Source organism: Protomyctophum bolini (assembly GCF_963924005.1).
Source record: "Protomyctophum bolini genome assembly, chromosome: 15".
Classification (NCBI taxonomy): Eukaryota; Metazoa; Chordata; class Actinopteri; order Myctophiformes; family Myctophidae; genus Protomyctophum; species Protomyctophum bolini.
Window position 1 is genome coordinate 23,624,703 of NC_137876.1, and position 20,764 is coordinate 23,645,466.

General features: G+C 43.1%; 3 protein-coding genes across 9 annotated transcripts in view; 1 reads left to right on the forward strand and 2 right to left on the reverse strand.

Annotated features, from left to right (window-relative positions):
* LOC308330100 (zinc finger MYM-type protein 4-like) overlaps positions 1-2,359 on the reverse strand; it is a 62,647-nt gene extending 60,288 nt beyond the window's left edge. For 3 of the 7 annotated variants that reach the window (XM_080784787.1, XM_080784785.1, XM_080784786.1), the window contains exon 1: positions 1,879-2,346. In XM_080784787.1, the coding sequence (XP_080640913.1) occupies positions 1,879-1,923 (45 nt within the window). In that variant the 5' untranslated portion in view covers positions 1,924-2,346. Of the gene's footprint in view, positions 1-1,878 lie in introns of all 7 variants that reach the window. The other 4 variants (XM_080784788.1, XM_080784789.1, XM_080784790.1 and 1 more) reach the window with 4 other exon arrangements.
* A 216-nt stretch (positions 2,360-2,575) lies between these two features.
* adprs (ADP-ribosylserine hydrolase) lies at positions 2,576-8,243 on the forward strand. The gene is made up of 6 exons (XM_080783574.1): positions 2,576-3,012; positions 3,746-3,842; positions 4,016-4,223; positions 4,711-4,898; positions 6,037-6,137; positions 7,175-8,243. The coding sequence occupies exons 1-6, from the start codon at positions 2,814-2,816 to the stop codon at positions 7,546-7,548; spliced, it is 1,167 nt and encodes a 388-aa protein (XP_080639700.1). The 5' UTR covers positions 2,576-2,813; the 3' UTR covers positions 7,549-8,243.
* Positions 8,244-11,092: 2,849 nt separating this feature from the next.
* The window catches only part of daam2 (dishevelled associated activator of morphogenesis 2), a 137,604-nt gene continuing 127,932 nt past the window's right edge, over positions 11,093-20,764 (reverse strand). The window contains exons 25-26 of the mRNA XM_080783048.1: positions 19,508-19,678; positions 11,093-17,736 (exon numbers count right to left, since the gene is read on the reverse strand). Of these exons, the coding sequence (XP_080639174.1) occupies positions 17,524-17,736; positions 19,508-19,678 (384 nt within the window). The 3' untranslated portion in view covers positions 11,093-17,523. The remainder of the gene's footprint in view (positions 17,737-19,507; positions 19,679-20,764) is intronic.

The window sequence follows — 20,764 nt, forward strand, 5'->3', positions numbered from 1 at the left end:
ATAATGTTTCTTCTTTAAACTATGTGGGGTATAGAACATGTTCAGCTCCCACGGCGTGGTGGTGACATGAATGCTCTTCTAAAACTGGATTTAAACTCTGAATACTATGTCACCAAAGGGTCTCAATGAAGAAATGGACATCCGCCCCATTCTGTGATAATAGTTATTTATCTGGGCATGGATCTGTCTCCCTCTGTGATAAGTCTAGTCTAGTACGTATGCTAAATGCCAAGTTCCATTCTCTCATTCCTGCAGTGGGTTTGGCGACCCCATAATATCCATGTTCACAAAAGGTTGCTCAGATTCCACGTAATGGATTGCCAGTTTGCCACAAAGCTTGACAGTACTTATATTCTCCAGTCCAGAGGATAACCACGTAGGGTCAACAAAAATATGGCTGTAGGGCCTACAGCCTTTGCTCGAGTCCACTTGAGCACACTAGCACAGACAGCACACATCACATCTCTCAAAACTGAATGTGCAGAATCAATAGATTGATTGTGTCCTTTCCTCTAATAATAATGCCACACTCAACCTCAACCTTTGCACATGACACAACACAACATATAACCTAAGAGGCAGATTGCTGGATCAGTGTCATGACTTGGGGTTTCAGTGGCAGAACGGCGGCATAAATGTGATAAATGCTCCGTTTGTATTGTATTCGTATTGTCCTCTAGTCCATGTGAAAGTTCTGGCACAAAACGTGTATTATTACTGTATTTAGTCAAATATCTCCACGTTTTCACGAGCTGCACCTGGACGGCTTTCTCTCCGGGCAAGGGGCCCGGAATGACAGCTGGACTGAATTAATAAAAACTTCCTCTGATCATCACAAACGTCATCACCAATTGACCAGGGAAACACAAATGTTTGGGGCACACAATTGGCAGGTGCCTTGCGATAGGTGCTGAGTAATTCATTACACCACATGCCAATTGTGTGCCCCAAACATTTGTGCTTCCTTGGTCAAATTATGATGACGTTTGTGCCGTGGTAATCAACAGTCAGGAATTGTTGGTAAATTCAGTCCATCGATCATTCCGGGCCCCTCACCCGGAGAGAAAGCCGCCCGGGTGGCGGGTGCAGCTCGTGAAAAGTGGAGATATTTGACTAAATTATTTTATAGTCGATATCTCCACTTTGTGTATTTAGTCTAAATACACGTTTTGTGGCAGAACTTTCACATGGATCTGCCACTGCAACCACAAGTCATGACACTGATCTATGGCTCCTGTATGTGGAATACTGTACCAACTGTATGTAACAACAGAGACATACTAGGGCTACCAATTCCAGTGCCACTATCACAAAGTTAATTCATTCACAAATCTGCTTGGCATATTTATCTATGATGTCTCACTCTCAACTAATGTATACACAATGTTGTGAACAAGATCAGTTTCATTGCATAAGTATTCTGTACATTGACATCGGATATGTATCACTGAGACACTGACAACAAGCAGGTATATCATTGCAATCTAACACAACTCCTGAATGCACAGAATGCACATGGAATGGAAACAAGCCCTCATGGCTTTTTATGTTATGTTGTTTAATAAGTGTACCTCACTCATTATCACTCATTATCACAGATGCTGGGTGAACAGATATAATAGACATTCCCCAAAAATCCATACATCATGCTGCACCCCACCATCTCTGCACACCCAGACCTATTTTGGTGGGTTGTCACACTCACACTGGACCATATCTCGAACGTGCACAACTGCACACCAGCAATCAGAGCAATGCCAAGCAATCCAAGTCATTTTAAAAGGTTGATCAGTCAGATAACAACATGCCATGCCATATAATTATCATATAATGTATCATTATTCAGTGCTAAAGCATTTTGGTCAAAACGATTCTTACATTTACCTCTGATCGTTTCCCCCGATGTCCCTCCGGATCCGCCATGTTTTTCTTTTTTAATGCTGCAAAAAATGTATGCCGCGCGCGAGGAGGCTAAGCTAACAAGGCTAAGCTAGCACTGCAAAAAAAACACTGAATAAGTACACAAACCTACTCATGCTACAACCCCGAGACCCGCCGGTTCTATCGAAGCGTGGTTCCCTGGTTGATATGAATACGAGGCAATGCATTTAGTTAGAAGAACACATAAACCTCCAAAGTGTTTTGTTTTTCTAGCAGCCAACAGTATGTTTTTTTTTTGCTCCGGAATCGGATGTGGGCACACTATGCACGGTATGCACCTCCCTTTCCGACCGACTGCATGCCAGTAGCACTACCGTAAACCTGGCTGAAAAATTGTATTATTATTATTATTATTATTATTATTGATGTTACTGTTAGTATTATCCCTGGGCTGCATTTGAAAACCCTAACCCTAGTTAATTACGGTAATTATAATGCGCAGCGGTGAGTCTGTGACTCAGAACGGGGTCAAACAACCATCAAGCAAATCAGAAGCTCGGTCGTACCGCGGCGTTGCGCGCTGCTGCGGAAAATAGCCGATCTACAAGCTCACAGCGCGTCGCGGAAGCGACGCGCTGTGAGCTTGTAGATCGGCTATTTTCCGCAGCGCGACGCCGACGTACGACGACCACCAGCAGGCCAGGCATCAGGAAGAAGAAAAGACAGAGCGACACAGCACAGCAGCCAGCAGCAACGAGGAGAGGAGGTTGTTGTTATTGTTGCTGATGTTGACACAGTTTGGTACCACCATCACCACCATCATCCTCATCGCCTCTTCTCAGTGGGATCCTTCATTTTGTTTTATTTTGCGAATTGCGAAATACTAGATAAAGAAGAAATCAAGGGCGCGGGCTTCTTTGGGCAACGAATGCATGGCAATGACAGCGGCAGTGAGGGCGATGGCAGCAGCGGCAGCGGGGGGGCCTGCGTCTTTGTCCCGGTTTCGGGGTGCCCTGGTGGGCGCTGCGCTGGGGGATTGTGTCGGCGGGGAGTTCGAGGGAGCAGAGGAGGTGCCCATGGAGAACGTGCTGCAGCATCTGAGCAGCCTGGACGACGAGACGAAGGGAGATGGTGAGCAGGAGGGGTCGAGAGGGAGGGGATGGATTCAGAATGTGTTCACATCACATGCAGTGTGGGGTGGAGGAGATCCCATATTATTACATGACATGATTGACTATGTGGAGCAAAAATCATCTGACTGCGGCATAGCAACACTGGGACTTGAGGCTTCATGCTGTTCTGACTGTAACCTCCTACTCTTCTGCTGTTGTTTTTTCTTTTCTTTCTTTTCTTTTTGCATGTGAATTGGGGTATGAATTATGATGAACTCCCTGTTTAAGTGAGACTACTCACCAGTCACCAAAAACTGCAGAATCTCTGATCACGCTCTGTTTCACTGGGGGACTTGTGGAGGCTACATTAATAGAAATGTCTCAAACATATTGTTAATTGCGCTGCTATAGTCTCATAATATGAATTGGATTATCCTCAGCTCAATGTATCTGTTCAGCTGAGCATCATCCAATGGTCCAACTCTTTGGTAGACTGGTGGTGGTTAGTAACATCACGTGTAGTGCTTTATTGGGTCGTCCACTCACAGTTAACAGTTTTTGTATTGAGTTGTGCTTGAAATGTACTGTAATTCTGCAAACTGTTAATACATACTTCAATCAATCAATCAATCAAGTCCTTGACATGAAATAGTTTGAGGACCACTGATATTGAAACATAGGTTTTTCACAATACTGTAGAATCTGCTCTCAGGTCTCAATGTGTTTTAATGTGTGTCTCTTCCTGTGTTCAGGTATTCTTGAGTACAGTGACGACACAGCCATGACACGATGCGTGGTCCAGTCCCTGTTGGCCCGTGCTGGCTTTGATGAGCAAGACATGGCTCGGAGGTTATACACTTGTACCCTACCCACCTACACTGACCACTGAGCAAACCTGTTTCGATGCTAGCAACTAACGCTTGCAACTTTTATCATGGTTTATGTGTAATGTCTCAGAGAAAATTCTGTAGAGAACACACACACAAGCACAGTTGCACAAACTGACATTACCCCTCTTGTAGGTTTGCTAAGGAATACAGTCTTTCTCCTGGCCGAGGTTATGGATCTGGAGTGGTCCAGGTGTTGAAGAAGCTGTCCTCTCCACAGCTTAGTGATGTATACCAGCCAGCCAGGGATCAGTTCAACGGCAAGGGCTCCTTTGGAAACGGGGGGGCTATGAGGGCGGCCCCCTTCGCACTGGCTTTCCCAGACATTGCAGATGTCAAGAGGGTGAGTGCAGGGAGGGAGGGCGGAGGGGATTTGTTGAATCTGAAGTGGTCTAAGGTAGCTGAGCCTACAGTGTCCAGGTAGCTCAATTGGTAAAGCAGTCGCCTTTCGACCACACGGTCATGGGTTAGATCCCGGGCACCACCAACTCAGCGTATGTGTAGCTGTGTAGTTGTGCAGTAAGTACTGGGAGCCGATGGTAGGTCTCGTGCTCCACAGTCCACATCAGAAATCCATCTCCCAGGGGTCTAACGCTTTGTAAAATGGGGATGGACTCCCGCCCTCTGGCTGATACAGATAAGCCTCTCTGACTTACTACTACTACTGATACGCTACCTTAGGTAGCTGAATGTCTTCACATGGCCACAAGGCTCATGGTTGAATGCAAACGGTCTCATCCATATTGCCACATGAATAGGATCCAATTCAAGTGGCTTAGTGGAAGTAGTTTCAACTTCGAAGTGAGTTCTCTATATCTTCTCTCTTTCAGTTTGCCTGTCAGGGAGCCATGCTAACCCACTCCTGTTCTTTGGGTTATAATGGAGCTGTGCTGCAGGCGCTGGCCGTCCACCTCTCGCTGCAGGGGGCGCTCGATGTGCCCCAGAAATTCATCAGCCGGCTGATCAAAGAGATGGAAGAGGTGGAGGATGATGAGTCCGCACGCAGCGACGCCAGAGTGTGAGTACTGATACCTAAAGGCCTGTTCATAGTTCATACTCAACGTTGAAGATGATGTCTCTCTGTCCGTTCTCGTGCGTTCATTCATTTCATGCACCTTTCTGCCCGTTGTCTGAAAGCACCGGTATAGACCTAATCACAATGTCTCTTTACCTTTTCCTTCTCGGTAGATAACACCTACTGTATGTGCAGTGTAGTCGCTCTAGAACTGTTCTAGATTCTTGGAACCTTGGTGCTTTTTTGGTTCCAGTTCCGAACCAACTTTTAGGGTTCAGAAACAATTCATTTTCAGTGGGAAACACTCTGAATGGGTTCAATATTAGGCGGGAAAATGAATTGAACCGGTTCAACCCCGGTGGAAAAGGGGCCAATGAGTGTATAGTGGGGATTTTGTTTAATAGTGGGAAAACTATTTTAATGACGCCAAATGCAAGCAGGCGCACCATGTAACATTGCATGCAAAAAAAGAAAAAAAATGTTTGAGAATATTTCTTTAGAATACTTACAAAAATACAGTATTTATGCATAGTGTAATAACGCTGTGGCCTCCTTGTCTATAGTATAGCCTAGCCTGATACCAACCACTGGAACTTTCCCCAGTTCTTTAGAACATTCCCTGAAACTCAGCAATTGTTCTTCAGGAACTTAGCTCAATTTTGGACCCTGGTGTTTAATTTCATATTTAACTGTAGAGTCTTCCAGCGCAATTACAGTAGCTGGTTTTTAATGCAAGGTATTTATGATGTACAGTTTATAGGCCAATGTTATACCAAGTGTAGTCAATACCCTCCAACACGTAACATAATAACGGATGTCATAAATCGTCATACCCGGTCAGCTGCTTTTTTCAGCAGTTCTGGAAGCACAAAAGTGCTATTAAGAGATTAACTATTTTCGACTATTCATGAGTTTCACATTCAATTATACCAGGTATTTCCTTTCCAGTGTAGTGGTTCTGTTTTGTGACACATGAGCGGTGTGCTGGTGATTGGTCTACCTTTGAGGACACAGATATACATGGATGAGGCGACGCGCAGTTTGGTCTTAAGTCTGGATTTAAAATATAATGTTCAAATCCTGATCATAAGCAGTGGTTCTCTTTGACCTCACGAGTAACGACGACCTTTTGTCTTTACAGCCTGAAAGAAGCAGAAAAGCCATTCTGTGAGCGTCTACACAGAGTTAAAGACCTGATGGACAGGAGTAAGGTCAGCATAGAAGAGGTCATCTCTGAACTCGGTCAGTATCTGTCAGAAATCTCATACAGTATGTACTATACAATAAATATCTGATCTTCTTCCTGTCTCCAGAGGGCTGATTGCTACTTGACAATTGAACCTGTGCATAACTGTAGTTGCCTTTACCAGAAGGGGGTATAAACATGTCCTGTTCTGGGTCAGTTTCTCATTGCTTCATTTGATTGGCTCAGTAGCAGATTTGAACGGGAAACACACATGAATTGTGTTGTTCCCTTCCCATTCAAATCTGCTGCTGCTGAGCCAATCAAATGAAGCTATTGAAAACTGAACCGGAACAGTGCCTATGCCCCCTTATGTAGTCTCGCGTAGCCAGACAACTATTCCACAATCTCCGAATGCTATATAGAGTCTGGAACTACCCCTCCTGAAACCCGAGCAAGGAAGTTGCAATTTCCATTCACGAAAATATATTTTAAAATATCTTTACATTTCTGCTTCGGCAGTAGGCTATTTATGCTTAGATGATTTCTATTTATATTAGGATACATTTGCGTGACTGTAAAGACGAAACGGAAGTGGGGAGTGGAAGCATTAGAAAAGTGCGAGAGGCAACAGTCTGGCCACGTGAGACTACCTCTTACGGAAAAGGGAACTACAGTTATGCACAGTCTCTCTTGCGGAGCACATTCATGGCCCCCAGGAGGATGAACCCGATTTATTGTTATTGTCATGGGCGGCTGTCGTGGGCGGCTGTGGCTCAGGAGGTAGAGCAGGTCGTCCAATGATCCGTGGGTCGGCGGTTCGAATCCCGGCTCCTCCTGTCTACATGTCGAAGTGTCCTTGGGCAAGACACTGAACCCTACATTGCCTCCAATGAGTTGGTCGGTGTGAGCTCGCCACCATTGGTGTGTGAATATGGGAAGTGAGGACGCTGGCGTCGACTGTTCGCCGCTTCACCTCCCAATGTATGAATGAATGAACCATTGTAAAGCGCTTATGAGCACTTGGAAAAGCGCTATAAAAATGCAATTTGTTATTCTTATTATTATTGCCGTCTCACTCTGTCTCTTCTTCTAGGTAACGGCATCGCTGCGCTCCACTCTGTCCCCACCGCCATCTTCTGTGTGCTCCACTGTCTGCAGCCCCGAGACGGCCTTCCGGAGCGCTACGGGGGCCTGGAGAGGACAATGGCGTACAGCCTGGCCCTCGGCGGGGACACAGACACCATAGCGTGCATGGCCGGGGCCATCGCCGGGGCCCACTATGGCATCGAGGTCATTCCACTGACGTGGATCAAGTGCTGCGAGGGAACTGGAGATGCCCACGTGACCGCAGAGCGCCTTCACATGCTGTACTGCCAGTCGCCACAGGGGGAAGTTAGCGGGACAGGAAAGCAGGGCAACGGGTCAGACACTATGAGCTGCACAGAGAAGAAGAGAGATTCGGAGTGATGTTTTTGAACTGGACTTGTATGGAGGGACACAGACAGAAAGACAAGATGCACTTCATACTGTAGTGTATATGCACACACACACACACACACACACATGCGCGCACACACACATTTACCCGGAACACACACATTCAAGAGACACTTAAAGCCACATTGGTGTTTCAGGTTATGTTTTAGCCTCTTCTGTTTTATGAAGCACTTTAGCAGATTGACATTTGGGGGGAAACTTACATTAAAATCATCAGATTAAAATCTGATTGTTAGCATTCCTATGAGTATACTATATAAGCCAACCCACAGGGAACTGATAAGTACTAACAGTGATGGCTAACAAACTATTTTTCAAGCAACTGAACATCTGAGTAAAACTAGAAATTGAATACAACGCCCTAAAATTCAAAATGTGTTAAATATTTGACTGGCTTATTGGTTAACCTGATGCTGGATTTCAATACAGATGGATGACCAAAAAACCTTGTGTGCATACAGTACATGCATGTGCATTACACACACACACACACACACACACACACACACCCCTACAGACTTAATGCAAATGCATCATCTGTGGTCTTCCCTGTTTTGTGTCGAACAATCGTTTTGTCGTGACGGTTGCACTATACATTGATCATGACATGTTTTATCCTTTTTTTGATGGGAGAAATAATTATTTAATAAACTTTTTGAAGTTGACATTGTGTAAGGAAATGTTTATGCAACTGGTACCCCTTTTAGAAGTGGATAGAAATATAATTTAAGAAATTGAAAATGTGAGAAAACAGGAGATAAACTAACCTTTAACAATGCAATCACCTGTACGTTTTCAGTGAAGATAAAATGCATGATAGGGCTTTTGTACAGTAGCTACATAAACTGGGACACATTTTCTGGTTTATAAATGTTATATCCTTTTTAATCCATATATTGTTAAAAAAAAAAAAAAAAAACTGGTAAAGCATCTGTGCCATTTTAGAGTTTTGCATTGGATATTCAAAAAATAGCAGATATACAGCATGTATAGATCGGGTATTTTCGCCAAAGAGATTTTGTGTAGAGGGGGAAAATATAGTCTCCTGCAGGGTTAATATTCAACGAACTATAGGGGGGTTTGTTTAAGGCAGTGATACTCAACCTCAGGCCCGCGGGACCATTATGACTGGCCCACCAATGAAAATCAAAAAAAAAGAAGAAAAGAAAATCTGGAAAATGAAATAAAAATAAATAAATCTGAATGAAGTTATCTTTAATTACATTATTATAAGTAATACTATTAGAGTTGTACTATTACTCGAACGAAAATAAAAGCTTGGGGGGGGGGGGGGGGGATGCAATGCAAATGAAAGACATATACTGTGTATCCCTATTCCCTGACATAATTTTATAGCTAAACGGACAGAATTCTATTTTATTTGAATGATGAAACCCAGCTGCCATTAATAGTTGGAAATGGAAATTGCGGAAATTGTAATTGCGGAAATGGTGGAAATGGAAATTGCGGAAATGGAAATTGCGGAAATTGCGGAAATGGTAATTGCGGAAATGGTGGAAATGGAAATTGCGGAAATTGCGGAAATGGAAATTGAGGAAATTGCGGAAATTGCGGAAATGGAAATTGCGGAAATTGCGGAAATGGTAATTGCGGAAATTGCGGAAATTGCTCTTCACTTATAGCTATCTATTTTCAGGTAGATTGTTTTATTTTACTCAGTCAGCCATATCACTACTCATTTCTTTTCATGAAAAAGGTCATAGCTGGGTAATCTATTTTCAGGCAAATTGTGTTTATTGTATTTTATTTTACTCAGCCATAACAATTTATTTTCTGTTAACCAACTTGCTGGCTGGCAGGCAGGCAGACAGCTACTCATAGACAGGCAGACAGACAGACAGCTGTGGGCCAGCCAGATCTCCACCATTTATGACAGACTTTACTAGTCATTTTGGCGAGGATGGATGGAGACTATACATTTTTGCAAGAGTTTGCACTAGTCAACTATTGCAGGATTGCACACAAAAGAATGTGTGTGGGGGGCCCACAGTGATTGCTTTTCCGAGGGCCCAGAATTTGGTGCTACACCCCTGGTTGACAGGAGTGGTCAGAAATCATGTGCGAGTTAGTGGGATTGAAAAAGTAGTCCCATGCAGGAAGTCATATCGACTCCATGGTTTAACTTTTTGTGTTTTATTGCAAATTAACGCCCTACTTCATCATACTAACTACAGTGTCACACAAAAGCATCCAAAATAGCTTGTGTACAAGCTATTTTGTACAAGCTCAAAGCGCAAAGCAACACATTTTGAGCTTTTAGATCTGCAATTTTTGCCTGTTTTTATTTATTTGAAACCTGTGAAAACAGTTTTGGACACATGAGTCTGAGGTTTCCACCCAACAGAGACAATATTCACCTGGGCAGCTTTGCACAAAGTTGGTTTGAACTGCAAACGTAACACCATGTTTTCCCCTTTGATTTTGGTTTACAAACCACAATCTCATGTCTCATCCACAGAGACAGCGTAAATGTAAATGTCCATATAAAGATAACATTTGTATTTTCAATTAAGACAAAAATCCCAAACCTAATTTTGTAATATATATTGTAAGCCTAGTAGTGTGTTGATAATTTGGAAAAGCAGCCCCACCAAGTGGTTAACCAATGGTCCTGCAGCTGACCAAGGTTCGCTGCACTGGGAGGGCAACCTCTGGCAACCATTTAGTTATAATGATTAATTCCATCCTTAATTGTATCAAATAAATCCACTAAAGACTAGGCCTAGTTGTAATAATTCATTCCATCTGTTAAATGCATTAAAGATAAAGCTGTAACTTATTCATTCTATCACTGAGGAAATCTCTTACATTTCCGGCGTGAGCGGACGTCCATACGCCGTTACTACGCTGTCCAAGAGAGAGACGGCGTATCAACGTCGTGTGGGCGTAGTTCATTTTCAACTGTCTGAAAACACAAAAATAGTCAAAAACTGTCCGACGGCGTGAGCGGACGTTGATACGCTGTTGATAGGCCGTCCAGAGAGAGGTCGGCGTATCAACGGCGTATGGATGGCGTGTCGGCGTAGTTCATTTTCAACTGGACAACGTTGGCCTGTTCACTTTCAACTCTTTTTGCTATGATTTATTGTTGATAGATTTTTGATTGATTCTTTTATTTTCGTGTTCTGCACACAAAGTGCCCAACCCCCATGGGTTTATAAGACACATTTACATTTAATTATATTCATAATCATAAGACATTGAATTAGAGTCAGTGAGCTGAGACTGCTGACTGAGTGTTTGGCATGCGTCTGACTTGGACGTTGTGTGGCTAATTGTGCAGAGAGAAAACTCAGAAAAGTGATATAACTTCTTTGTGCAATGTTGAATTTATACTTGGCTCGTGCACTTTACTAAAAATATATATTTCAAAGTTCTCCAGAAATTTGTTCTTGTTGTAGTAAACGACCCAGCACACTCAAACAAAAGAGGCTGATGATGACCCACAAAGTACACCAAGTGTAAAAAATAAGAATAAACTACTTTGTAAGGGACAAAAGTTTATTGTAACCCTACAAAATGACACAGGGCAAGAAAAAAAAGATACAAAACAAAAATAAAATTATAGAAATTAATAAGGAAAAGAATGTTTCTCATTCTTATACAAGTCTGAAATCTATCCAACATACACGGACCACAGTATAATTATTCATATTCATATTCTTAATATAACATTTTATTGTAATGCTGTGTATACATACAAAATATAGCAAACTAAATAAGGCAAATAAATAGAGGTACAATTGACAGGAAAATGTAACATTCCTCAACTTTTAAACTTTTTTTTGTAATTTTCTAAATCTTATTTCAAACATCAAGAATGGTGTACAAATGTTTTTATTTTCTTTTTTTAACTATACATCTTTCGGTGGAGGACCTATTCATTTTTTAACCATAAAAATACTGACTCCTCACAATTATACAACCTTTAAAATCAGGTGCAACTTTTCTCAGGCAGTAAAAATCTTTTGTGTAACAGGTGATATTGCAAGCGTTTATTTTTTTAAATATTAAACGAGAACAGACCACAACAATTTGTGCACCCTTCTTTAGGCATGCGGGTCGATGCCAAGTGCAGTGACTTTAACAGAAGTGTGGTTATGTCTCCTTTTCTTACAGAGAAGCAAGTGACAGATGGAACATGAGTGGTCTTACGCTTACTTTGTAATCTGTCGTGGACCAAAAGTAGTTGATCTATAAGCTCACAACATATCTCATGGCAATGCATTTTGAGCTTGTAGAGCTGCTATTTTCGCCATGCGACACCATCACAAAATATATGTAAATCAGGCTTTAGAACTCACTGCGCTCTCATACATCAGAGCAATCTTTCATCACTTAATTACAGGTGGTGTGTGTACGATTTCAGGTTGGGGAGACCCCTCTTACTGAATAAAAACCTTAACAAAAACGTACACCCCTTAAGTCTTTTCCCCAGTGGTTCTTAAAGTGGGTTCCAATTGAGGTGGACCCCCACCTCCAAATGGACCCTTACAACTGAGCGTATTCAAATGGAACCAAATTGACCCGTTATGGCTCCATTTGGTTCCACTTGAATACGCTCAGAGTTAATGGGGGGGGGGCTTTAAATTAAAACCACTGAAGAACTACGGTATCTAGTCCACTCTGCTACCTACTGTACCGAACCTCACTTGCAACTTTGTCTTTCTGTCTCCATCTCACTGCGGTCTATCTCCACCATTCAGTTCTCCTCTAAAGCTGCACGCTTCTCATCTCGGGGGTAACTGAGCCCATATGCCATGGCATTGGGAATGGAAATGTCCCACATTAAAAGTGCATTGAACAAGCTACAATTCTTCACTCCTCTCGTTTTTCTATCATCGCACCCCAATCAGCCAATCAATGGCCAAATAAACATAATCCAAACATGTAGTAATACAAACATGAAATAATACTGACAGAAAATTAGCAATACCGCTTTGTAAATAGACTATACATACACTATGGATTAAAGCTCTGGATTAAAAAACAAATAATGTTTTGAGAGACTGTCAAAGTCTGTTACTGAACTTCTCATAGTAGCTCTATAGCCAAAGAAAACAGAGGATGGAAAATAGAACAGCTCAAATGTACATGAGGATGTTGAGTGAGGAAAGGCAAATCATATTGTTTTACCTCCTCGCTTGGGACCCAATTGATTTTTCCAGTTTGGGGGAGGGTGGGAGGGCATTCCAGAGGATCGGACAGTCTCAGTCCCTGTCTATTTGGTATAAAAATGTACATCTGAAAACGTGGGGCATGCACAAAATGCCAAGAACCTTTCTGCGCTGTGCATCTAATGTGCTCTACCCAGTGGTTCTCAAAGTGGGGTCTGGGGACCCGCAAGGGTCCTTGAGGGGGTTCCAGGGTGAGCCCGGGAAAAACGTGTTCATATACTGTAATATCAGTTTAACCACTTTTTAACCCGGATTTATACTTTGGCTTCTGAAAAATAGCCGATCTACAGTTGTAGATAAGCTACAGTATTTGCAGAAAAGTTTGAAAGATCTTGGAAAAAGGTTGAAAATGTTGGAATAATTTTGATCGGAATTGTATAGCTTGTATACTGAATCTGCGACGGGATTTGGTGCAGAATGAAAAAGAGTACAGTTGCATCGCAGGTCCGTTTTACAAAGTATAGAGGGTTTAAGTGGTTAATGTGGAGAAAGCCACCAGCACTGGTAAAGTACTTAAGTAAACAACTAGCAACAGGAATGGTACATGTGTGGAAACAGGGCAACAGGCACTTACAAAGTGTAAAGAAAAAAACAAAAGGACGAGCGCAAAATGGGCGAAGTGGAGGGGAAACTAATTTTGATCAAAAGCCTAAAGATCTTCATTACATACTGGATATGAATTGATACTGCACAACTTTCATCTTCTGTTCATGTACTTGTTAACCCCCCAAGCCAGTGTGAGTTCAGAAAAAGTTATATGGCAAAGTATCCATCTCTTGAGACCTATGTTCTACTGTTTTAAAAAGATGGAGAACGTCATGTCAGCTTCCACCTAGCTGCTCAGGGTTCACTGAAATTGTTAATATAATAATAAATGTTTTACTTTTTGTTGCCAGGGGCTATTGATTTATCTGCATGCTTGTAAAGCCCAAGCATTCTACCGTCCTGCTGTAAATTAAACAGATCTACTGGATGGCATTTCAGGAAAATTAAAAGAACAATACATTCATTAGGACACCGTTTCTCAACATAGGGTATCTTACAGGTCTGTAACTCTAACGAACTCGGGAGTTACGGACGCAAAAGCATACCTTACCAAATTGACCCTGAGCAAGCCAAACGTCCAATCCGCTTGTGTGCCCGTCACATACAGCCTTTAACACGACTGCAGTCACTGCATGGGATAATTGAAGAGAGACCAAACCATAACAGAAAAGGTTGATCAAATCATGTAAACATTATTACTCCTTGGAAAAAGAGATTATTTATAGGACAGGACTGCGCCAACGATTCTATCAATTTTTTAAAAACTTTCAATAGGCTCTGTGCATTAACTGTAGACGCAGGTTTGCAGAAGGTGGCACACCCGTTTCCTGTTCCAGTTCATTTTCCCCATAGCTCCATTTGATTGGCTTGGCAGCAGGTTTGAACCGGATTTTTTGGAAGTGTTTCCACTTTCCAGTTAAAATCTGCCGCTGAAATGAACAGGCACGGGAAATAGGTATCCCACCTTCTCGAAAACCCAGGACTACAGAAATGCACAGAGCCTAATTGAGTCTCTCTTTTTTTTTGTCGGGGGCTATAGTGTACATACTGTAGTAGGCCGTATGATGCTACAAATTGAGGCCAGTGATACCAAATCTAATACTAGCTCTCTGCGTTCCCCTGTATGTTTCAGTACGCCTTTCCCCCGCTCTATAACGTTGTCTCTCTCTGTCCTTATCTCGCCTGTGAATTGAGAGTGCGTTTCTGAATTTGAACAGATTCATCATTTCACACGTTGTCCCACACGGGGGGAAAAGTAATGGCCTTGCCATCTCTCCAGCCACTCCCTGTGGAGGACTTGTAGCACTTTTTTGCATTCTCTAGTGATGCCATTCCGTCTGCGCCATATACTGTACATACTTTATCGTGAACCAGCTTAGAAAACAGCCCATCTACAAGCTCACACCGTTGTCACGTTGTGTAGCTTGTAGATCGGCTAGTTTCAGCACAGGGACACCGCTGTACGTATAAATGGGCCATAATCCATCAGAGGACTTGAACGCTGTCCCAAGGCAAAAATCGGAAAGGACCTTCAGGTTCAGTCCAAACGCATCGCAGCCGTTGTCCTTTCTACCGCTAAGAATTAAGAAATATAAAACACCATAGTACTTGCTAAAAAAAACAAAAAAAACAAAAACAAACCGGTGTGGGCTGCGATACATGGGCCTGTGTCCTGTTAGTCCCTTTTAAGTCATTATCTTGGTACAGCTTTATTGACAGGAACAGCACCACACAAAAAAATTGTACAGTATATTGTCTCTGTCGAGTGGAAACCTAATGTGACTAATATGACAGGGATGAAAGGTAGTGGTGCCCTTTGTATCCTTACCTCAATGTTTATTACAGTATTAATAACCATAATCTACATCTAAGCCTCTCCACGGTAATGTACCCCCGTTACTGCTCTGTGCCCTACACCCTACAGGAGCATGTGCAGGTCTTACAATGCAGAACAGAACGTAGCAGACAAGAAATCCACTGCATGAGCATCAATCTTGGTGCCAAGCTTTCACACAAACCGTTATCTTTTGTGGGAGAATCGGCCTATACGTTCCTAATAAAGACATTGATGAAAACAAGTCTGAATGTTGAACCCATGGCCAGTTTACGCACTTCTTAGTTCCTACACAGTGTTTTCATTAACTGTAGCCCCACAGAACAAGCGTCAATCAACGTGTGTGGATGAAATGTGAGCTGTTCAAATAACAAAAAGGGGGACTAAACTGTGTTTTCAATTAATTATATTTTGTCCCGTTTTTTTGTTAGCTTTCCTTTAGCATATAATTACAGGGAGTAAGATTAGAAAATGAATCTTTTCCAATAACACTTTGGGTTGGGTTTTAATAATAATAATAATAATAATAATACAAGGTCGCCGTACAACATGATTAAAATTTTGGCAGTTTGTTGAAATAGTGTAGTGCAAACAAGACATGGATGTGTGAAATGGACAAGCAATCTTTTTTTTTTGCACAAAGCACAACAAAAAATGTAAAAGAATTCCACTTCAATGTCAACCTTTTTTTTTTGCAATGTGAACTTAAAACACCAACAAATGACGTAACTATTAGTGTGTACAAAGAACAAAAAATGCCATGAAAACATAAAAAAAAAGAAATCTTTGCAATTAGCTTGTCTGCATCTAAATATAAATATATAAATGCCAAATTGCAGTATGTTTTTTTTTTGTTTTGTTTTATTAATACATAATATATATCTTCTCACTGCTTTGGCACTGGATTATGCCAAAACAATCCTTTTTTTTCTTTTTCTTTTTACCACCGAAGAAATAAGAGAGTATAAAGTGAACCTTGACAGCCCCCCGCCCCGCCCCAACCCCGTGGCGCAGTCAACATTAAATTGTCTTCTCTTTGTTTTGGGTGGGGTGGTAGGTAGGGTGGCTGTGCCGAGGGGCTGCTTTTCCTTGTGAAGTGCCGTTGTCCTCAGCAAACTGCCCTCCGGGAATACTGGGCTCCCCCTGGGAATGCTGTGTGCAGGACGAGGTACAACAAGTATATGTGGGAGGAGAGGTGAATCCCAATGTGAGCCCACTTTGAACCACTGTGTCGTCGTCGTCGTCGTCGTCCCCAAAACCACGTGCCACCGCTAACTGTATCCTTCCTGAGTCCCTTCAAATGCCAGACATCCAACTTTCAAAGAACTGGGGGAGGGGATTCGTGGACTCGTACTCCATTATTTGCACTAAACCACTTAACCCTTAATATGTTTGGCCGGAGTCCCACAGGGCTCTATATACTGGTGTCTTTTGTTATTGTGGGGCAAAGCGCACGCGGAAAATAGCCGATGGACAAGCTCACGACGCGTACTTTGTGAGCTTGTCCATCGGCTATTCTCAGCAAAAGCTTCCCCCACAATCCGGCGGCATGTGGGTTTAAGTGGTCCAATCGTCCATTCTGACCCCTACGGGCTGTGTGCAGTCACTGTCTACCAGGCCAGCGATGTGCGGGAGAAGAACGGAGAGAACTCCAACAGGCCTCTTTTGGTCCGCAGGACACCGTCGAACCCGAGCTTCAGAATGGACGTGAGGCTTGGGCACAGGCTCCAAGCTATCCCCTTCCGGAATTTCCACAGGAGTTTGAGAGAGACTACCAAGATCAGCCAAACCTCTCTCTCTCTCATCCTCGCCTCTATGTACAGTGTGACTGGAGTCTGATCCCCGATATCTTACGTGTTTCAGCACCGGATTCCTATGAAATAGGGCTGCCCCACCACAGTGGATGTTGCAGAGGTAACAGCCTAATTATGTGTGAAAGGAAAAGTGATCTACGAGAACGCGAGTGAGATAACGAAAGGGTGAGGGAGCACAGTGTTGAAAAGGGTGAAGAAAAACACGAGGGACCATTTGTCACAGTGGCCTGTCCGTCCGTCCGTCCCAAGTGGTCTTTGTCCCATTCAAGAGATCTGTGCACGCTACAGGAGTCCAGGAAATAAAGTTGTGATGGGGAAAGAGCTTTGCGAGAGCGATGAAAGAATCAGTCTTACTTCCTTCAAATGGTATGGCTGTTATTACACGCCTTGTCCAGTCCCACCATTAAATGCGTAAACGTGTCCTCCTTCCATCATCACTGACCGGTCTGGTCTCAGTTTGCGGGCCTGGCATCGAAAGTTTAAACGTCACCGCTTTTAAGAAATGTACACCACCACGGGAGGGTAAGCAGGGTGTCTGTCTCGTTTCCGAGGCCTAGTAGTTGACCTTGGTGATGGGCCTCTCGCGCCCGCCGCCCTCCACCAGCTGGTTGACCGAGCGCTTGCGGCCGCGCTTGAACTTGTTCAGGTCCTTGTCGAAGACCTCGCCCGAGCGCAGCGCCGACACCAGGTCGTCGAACTCTCCTCCCACCTCGTCGGAGGCTCCGCCCTTCTTGGACCTCCGCTCGCGCTCCCTCTGCTCCTTGAGCTGGAGAGAGACAGTTTGGACGGAAGGAAAGAAGGAAAGAAGGTAGGTCAAATAAATGGAAGGAAGGAAGGACATAAACGAAGAAAAGGGGCACAATGAAGAGAGTTGTAGAGACACAAAAAGACAAAGAAAGAGGAAGAGAAAATGAATCATTCCATCCAGCTTTGCAACATAAATAGAGAAGCATGGATCCAGAACCAGACCACTGAATCACATATTAAACAGTTCCTATGAATTCTGCTGACAAGTCTACCGGCTAATCAGCTGCTTATCAGCCCCATCACCATGTAAACGGGCTGTGGTTTAACTCAAGCTGCAATAGTTTAAAAGCTTGTGTGTGCGTGCGTGCGTGCGTGCGTGCGCGCGAGAGAGAAAGTGTGTTTTGAATTCAAGTGTCTGTATGTAACAAAGATTTGAGGACGTCTGGAGAAGGGTTTTGTTCCGAGCACTGCCCGGCTCTCCCAGACTGCTGTTGTATTTGTGTGGAATATTCTCAAGGCCCTTGTTTCATGTTTGGGTCTGTGCTGTATTAAGCGCCTTCGCACACTATTCACATAACTCCATCTCAGTCGGATCTGGTTCAACTCCGGTATAATTCTTAGTGTCGTTCTTAGTGTGTCTGAACTGTCTCGATGCTGCCTGGTGCACCATGTGGGTGAGAAACAAGACAGAAGGAATCCCACTAGCTCAGCGATTCCCAACCCGTGAGGATTTTGCAATAGTTACACAAGATTTTAATGATAATATAAAAGAAATATGTTATGAATAAAAGAAAAGAAAATAAATGTTAAAGAAATATGTATTTATAGTGTGTACTATGATACCGATAAACAGGAACTTGGTTCCATTGATCCAAGCCAGAAACACATTAATTGAACATTAGTGCATGCATTTGACTATGCATGCACCTCCTGGTATTCCAACATCTCAATGTCACAAAAAAATAAGCTCCAGAGCTCCCAAAACAAACTAATCAGACTTTTACTAGGATTAGGGCCCATGATGACCCACCTCTGTGCTACACAATTTGATAGCATAGGTTGGCTCAGTGATTGTAAATGCAGCTCTGCCGTCCATGCCCACAGTGCCCATTTACTTGACTGATTACCTCCCCTATTAATGTATTTATATTCCAACCTGTACATATAGATTTAGTGTGTTTGAGAAACGTATTGTTTGTTGTCACTGTTGTCATTATGAATGAATGCATGGGACCCGAATGGAAACAAGACTGCAAGGTCTTTCTTCGGTACCGTCCTTTTGGACCAATGCTGTGCTTGACTGTACCCTGTACTGTTTGCATCTAATTGTCTAATAAAATTATCAATCAATCAATCAAAACATAAAACACGCTCTGAAAAATGCATGCAGTGAATGTCCCCCGTGTTGAGTGGTCAGATGGGTTGGCCGCCAAGGAACCCTATTTATAAGGAAGGGACACCGACGCCATTTTCTCTATCCAGCAATTCCAGCCGACAGATTCGTCACACTGTGGTATACGTGGTGAACTCACAGCGGAAGTTCGGCAAAATAACACTGGAGTATATGGGAGATGTATATGAGAGCCGGCTGGACAAACACCATTTCAGAACGACCGAAGACCTTCAAAAATACTCGGCTCAGGAAAGTGAAAGAAAGAAGTATCACAAATTGTTTTTCCCGCATACAAGGCATCCAGCGTGTCTCTTCTTCAAAAAAAATAAACATTTCTTTGCACTGCTCCAGAATAGGTCTGGAACCGCTACATGTGGTGTCAGAGTGCATGTCTCACCATGGCCTCCATGCGCGCCCTCCTCTCCTCCTCGTCCTTGCGTCGCTGCATGTTCTCGAGGTCTTGCCGGGCCTCCACGAACGACTGCAGGAAGGTGTCGAACATGCCGAAGAACTCGTCGGGCTGCATGCGGCCCTGGTCCTCTCCGAAGTGCGTCAGGGATGTGGAAAACTGGGACAGCAGAAAGAATATATAAAAATGAAATAAAAAAAGTATAAGAGTTTAGGTATGTACGAATTTAGAACAAACCTGGGAAATGTCTTATTCTACTACTCTGCCTGCAAAATGTGGAATACCCCGACAGCCGACACCATCCATTAAATGACGTGAATCACTAGTTACCTTAAAAATTGGCCTGAACAACTCATCGAAAGGAGGTGTCATACACGGCAGCCGTTTTCTCTTTTGTGTATTTGTTAATGACGTCTTTAATGCTATGTTGAATACATAGGACCACAATGGAAACAAGTCCCCGGGACTGCTTTGTGTTTTCCTTTTAGCCTTTAATGTCTTAACTGTACCATGTGGTGTTTACATTTGTGACCAATAAAGCATTCAACCAATCAAAAGGGTAGGTATGTAGAGTATAAATTAGGCCATAACAGACACAATGTCCGCCCACTATAAAGCCTGTACCCATACACAGTTAAAGCCTGTACCCATACACAGTTAAAGCCTGTACCCATACACAGTTAGGATGGACATGCATGTTTCCATATACTTGAGTTTCTCTGTGAAACATCCCTTGTGACTCACTTCTCACACAGTGCGCACCACAGAACAAGCATTATGTGTTTGTTTGCAGGCAGCATGTCCCCTCCCCTCTGCCCCTGTTGCTGTCCAACGCTTTGTGGACAGCAGGCCTTTTTGCTTTAAACTTTAAACTTCCCTCACATGTTTTTCTTTTGCTTTCAAATCCCCTCGGGTACAGTACGAACTGTGTTTTTGTTCAGTTGACCAGAGAAAGTCAACTGAACGAGAATGGTTTGCAGGTCCATTTGTACACTTTCCGTGGGGTTAAATGAACATGGGCGGTTTGGATGCCTTAATTGCTTTAAGTGTACATAATCAGCGGCTGTTGAGGGAGAGGAGTTCATTTATCATGGACTGTCCCCCACACAGGTTGTCCCTGCCAAAATTACACATCGAGGTTGAGAACTGAACATACTGATGTTGATTTCACAATAGTGTGGACTGGCAGAATTAAAGAAAAAACACAATCTCGGACGACTAAGACCAAACCGCTCAATCAATTGA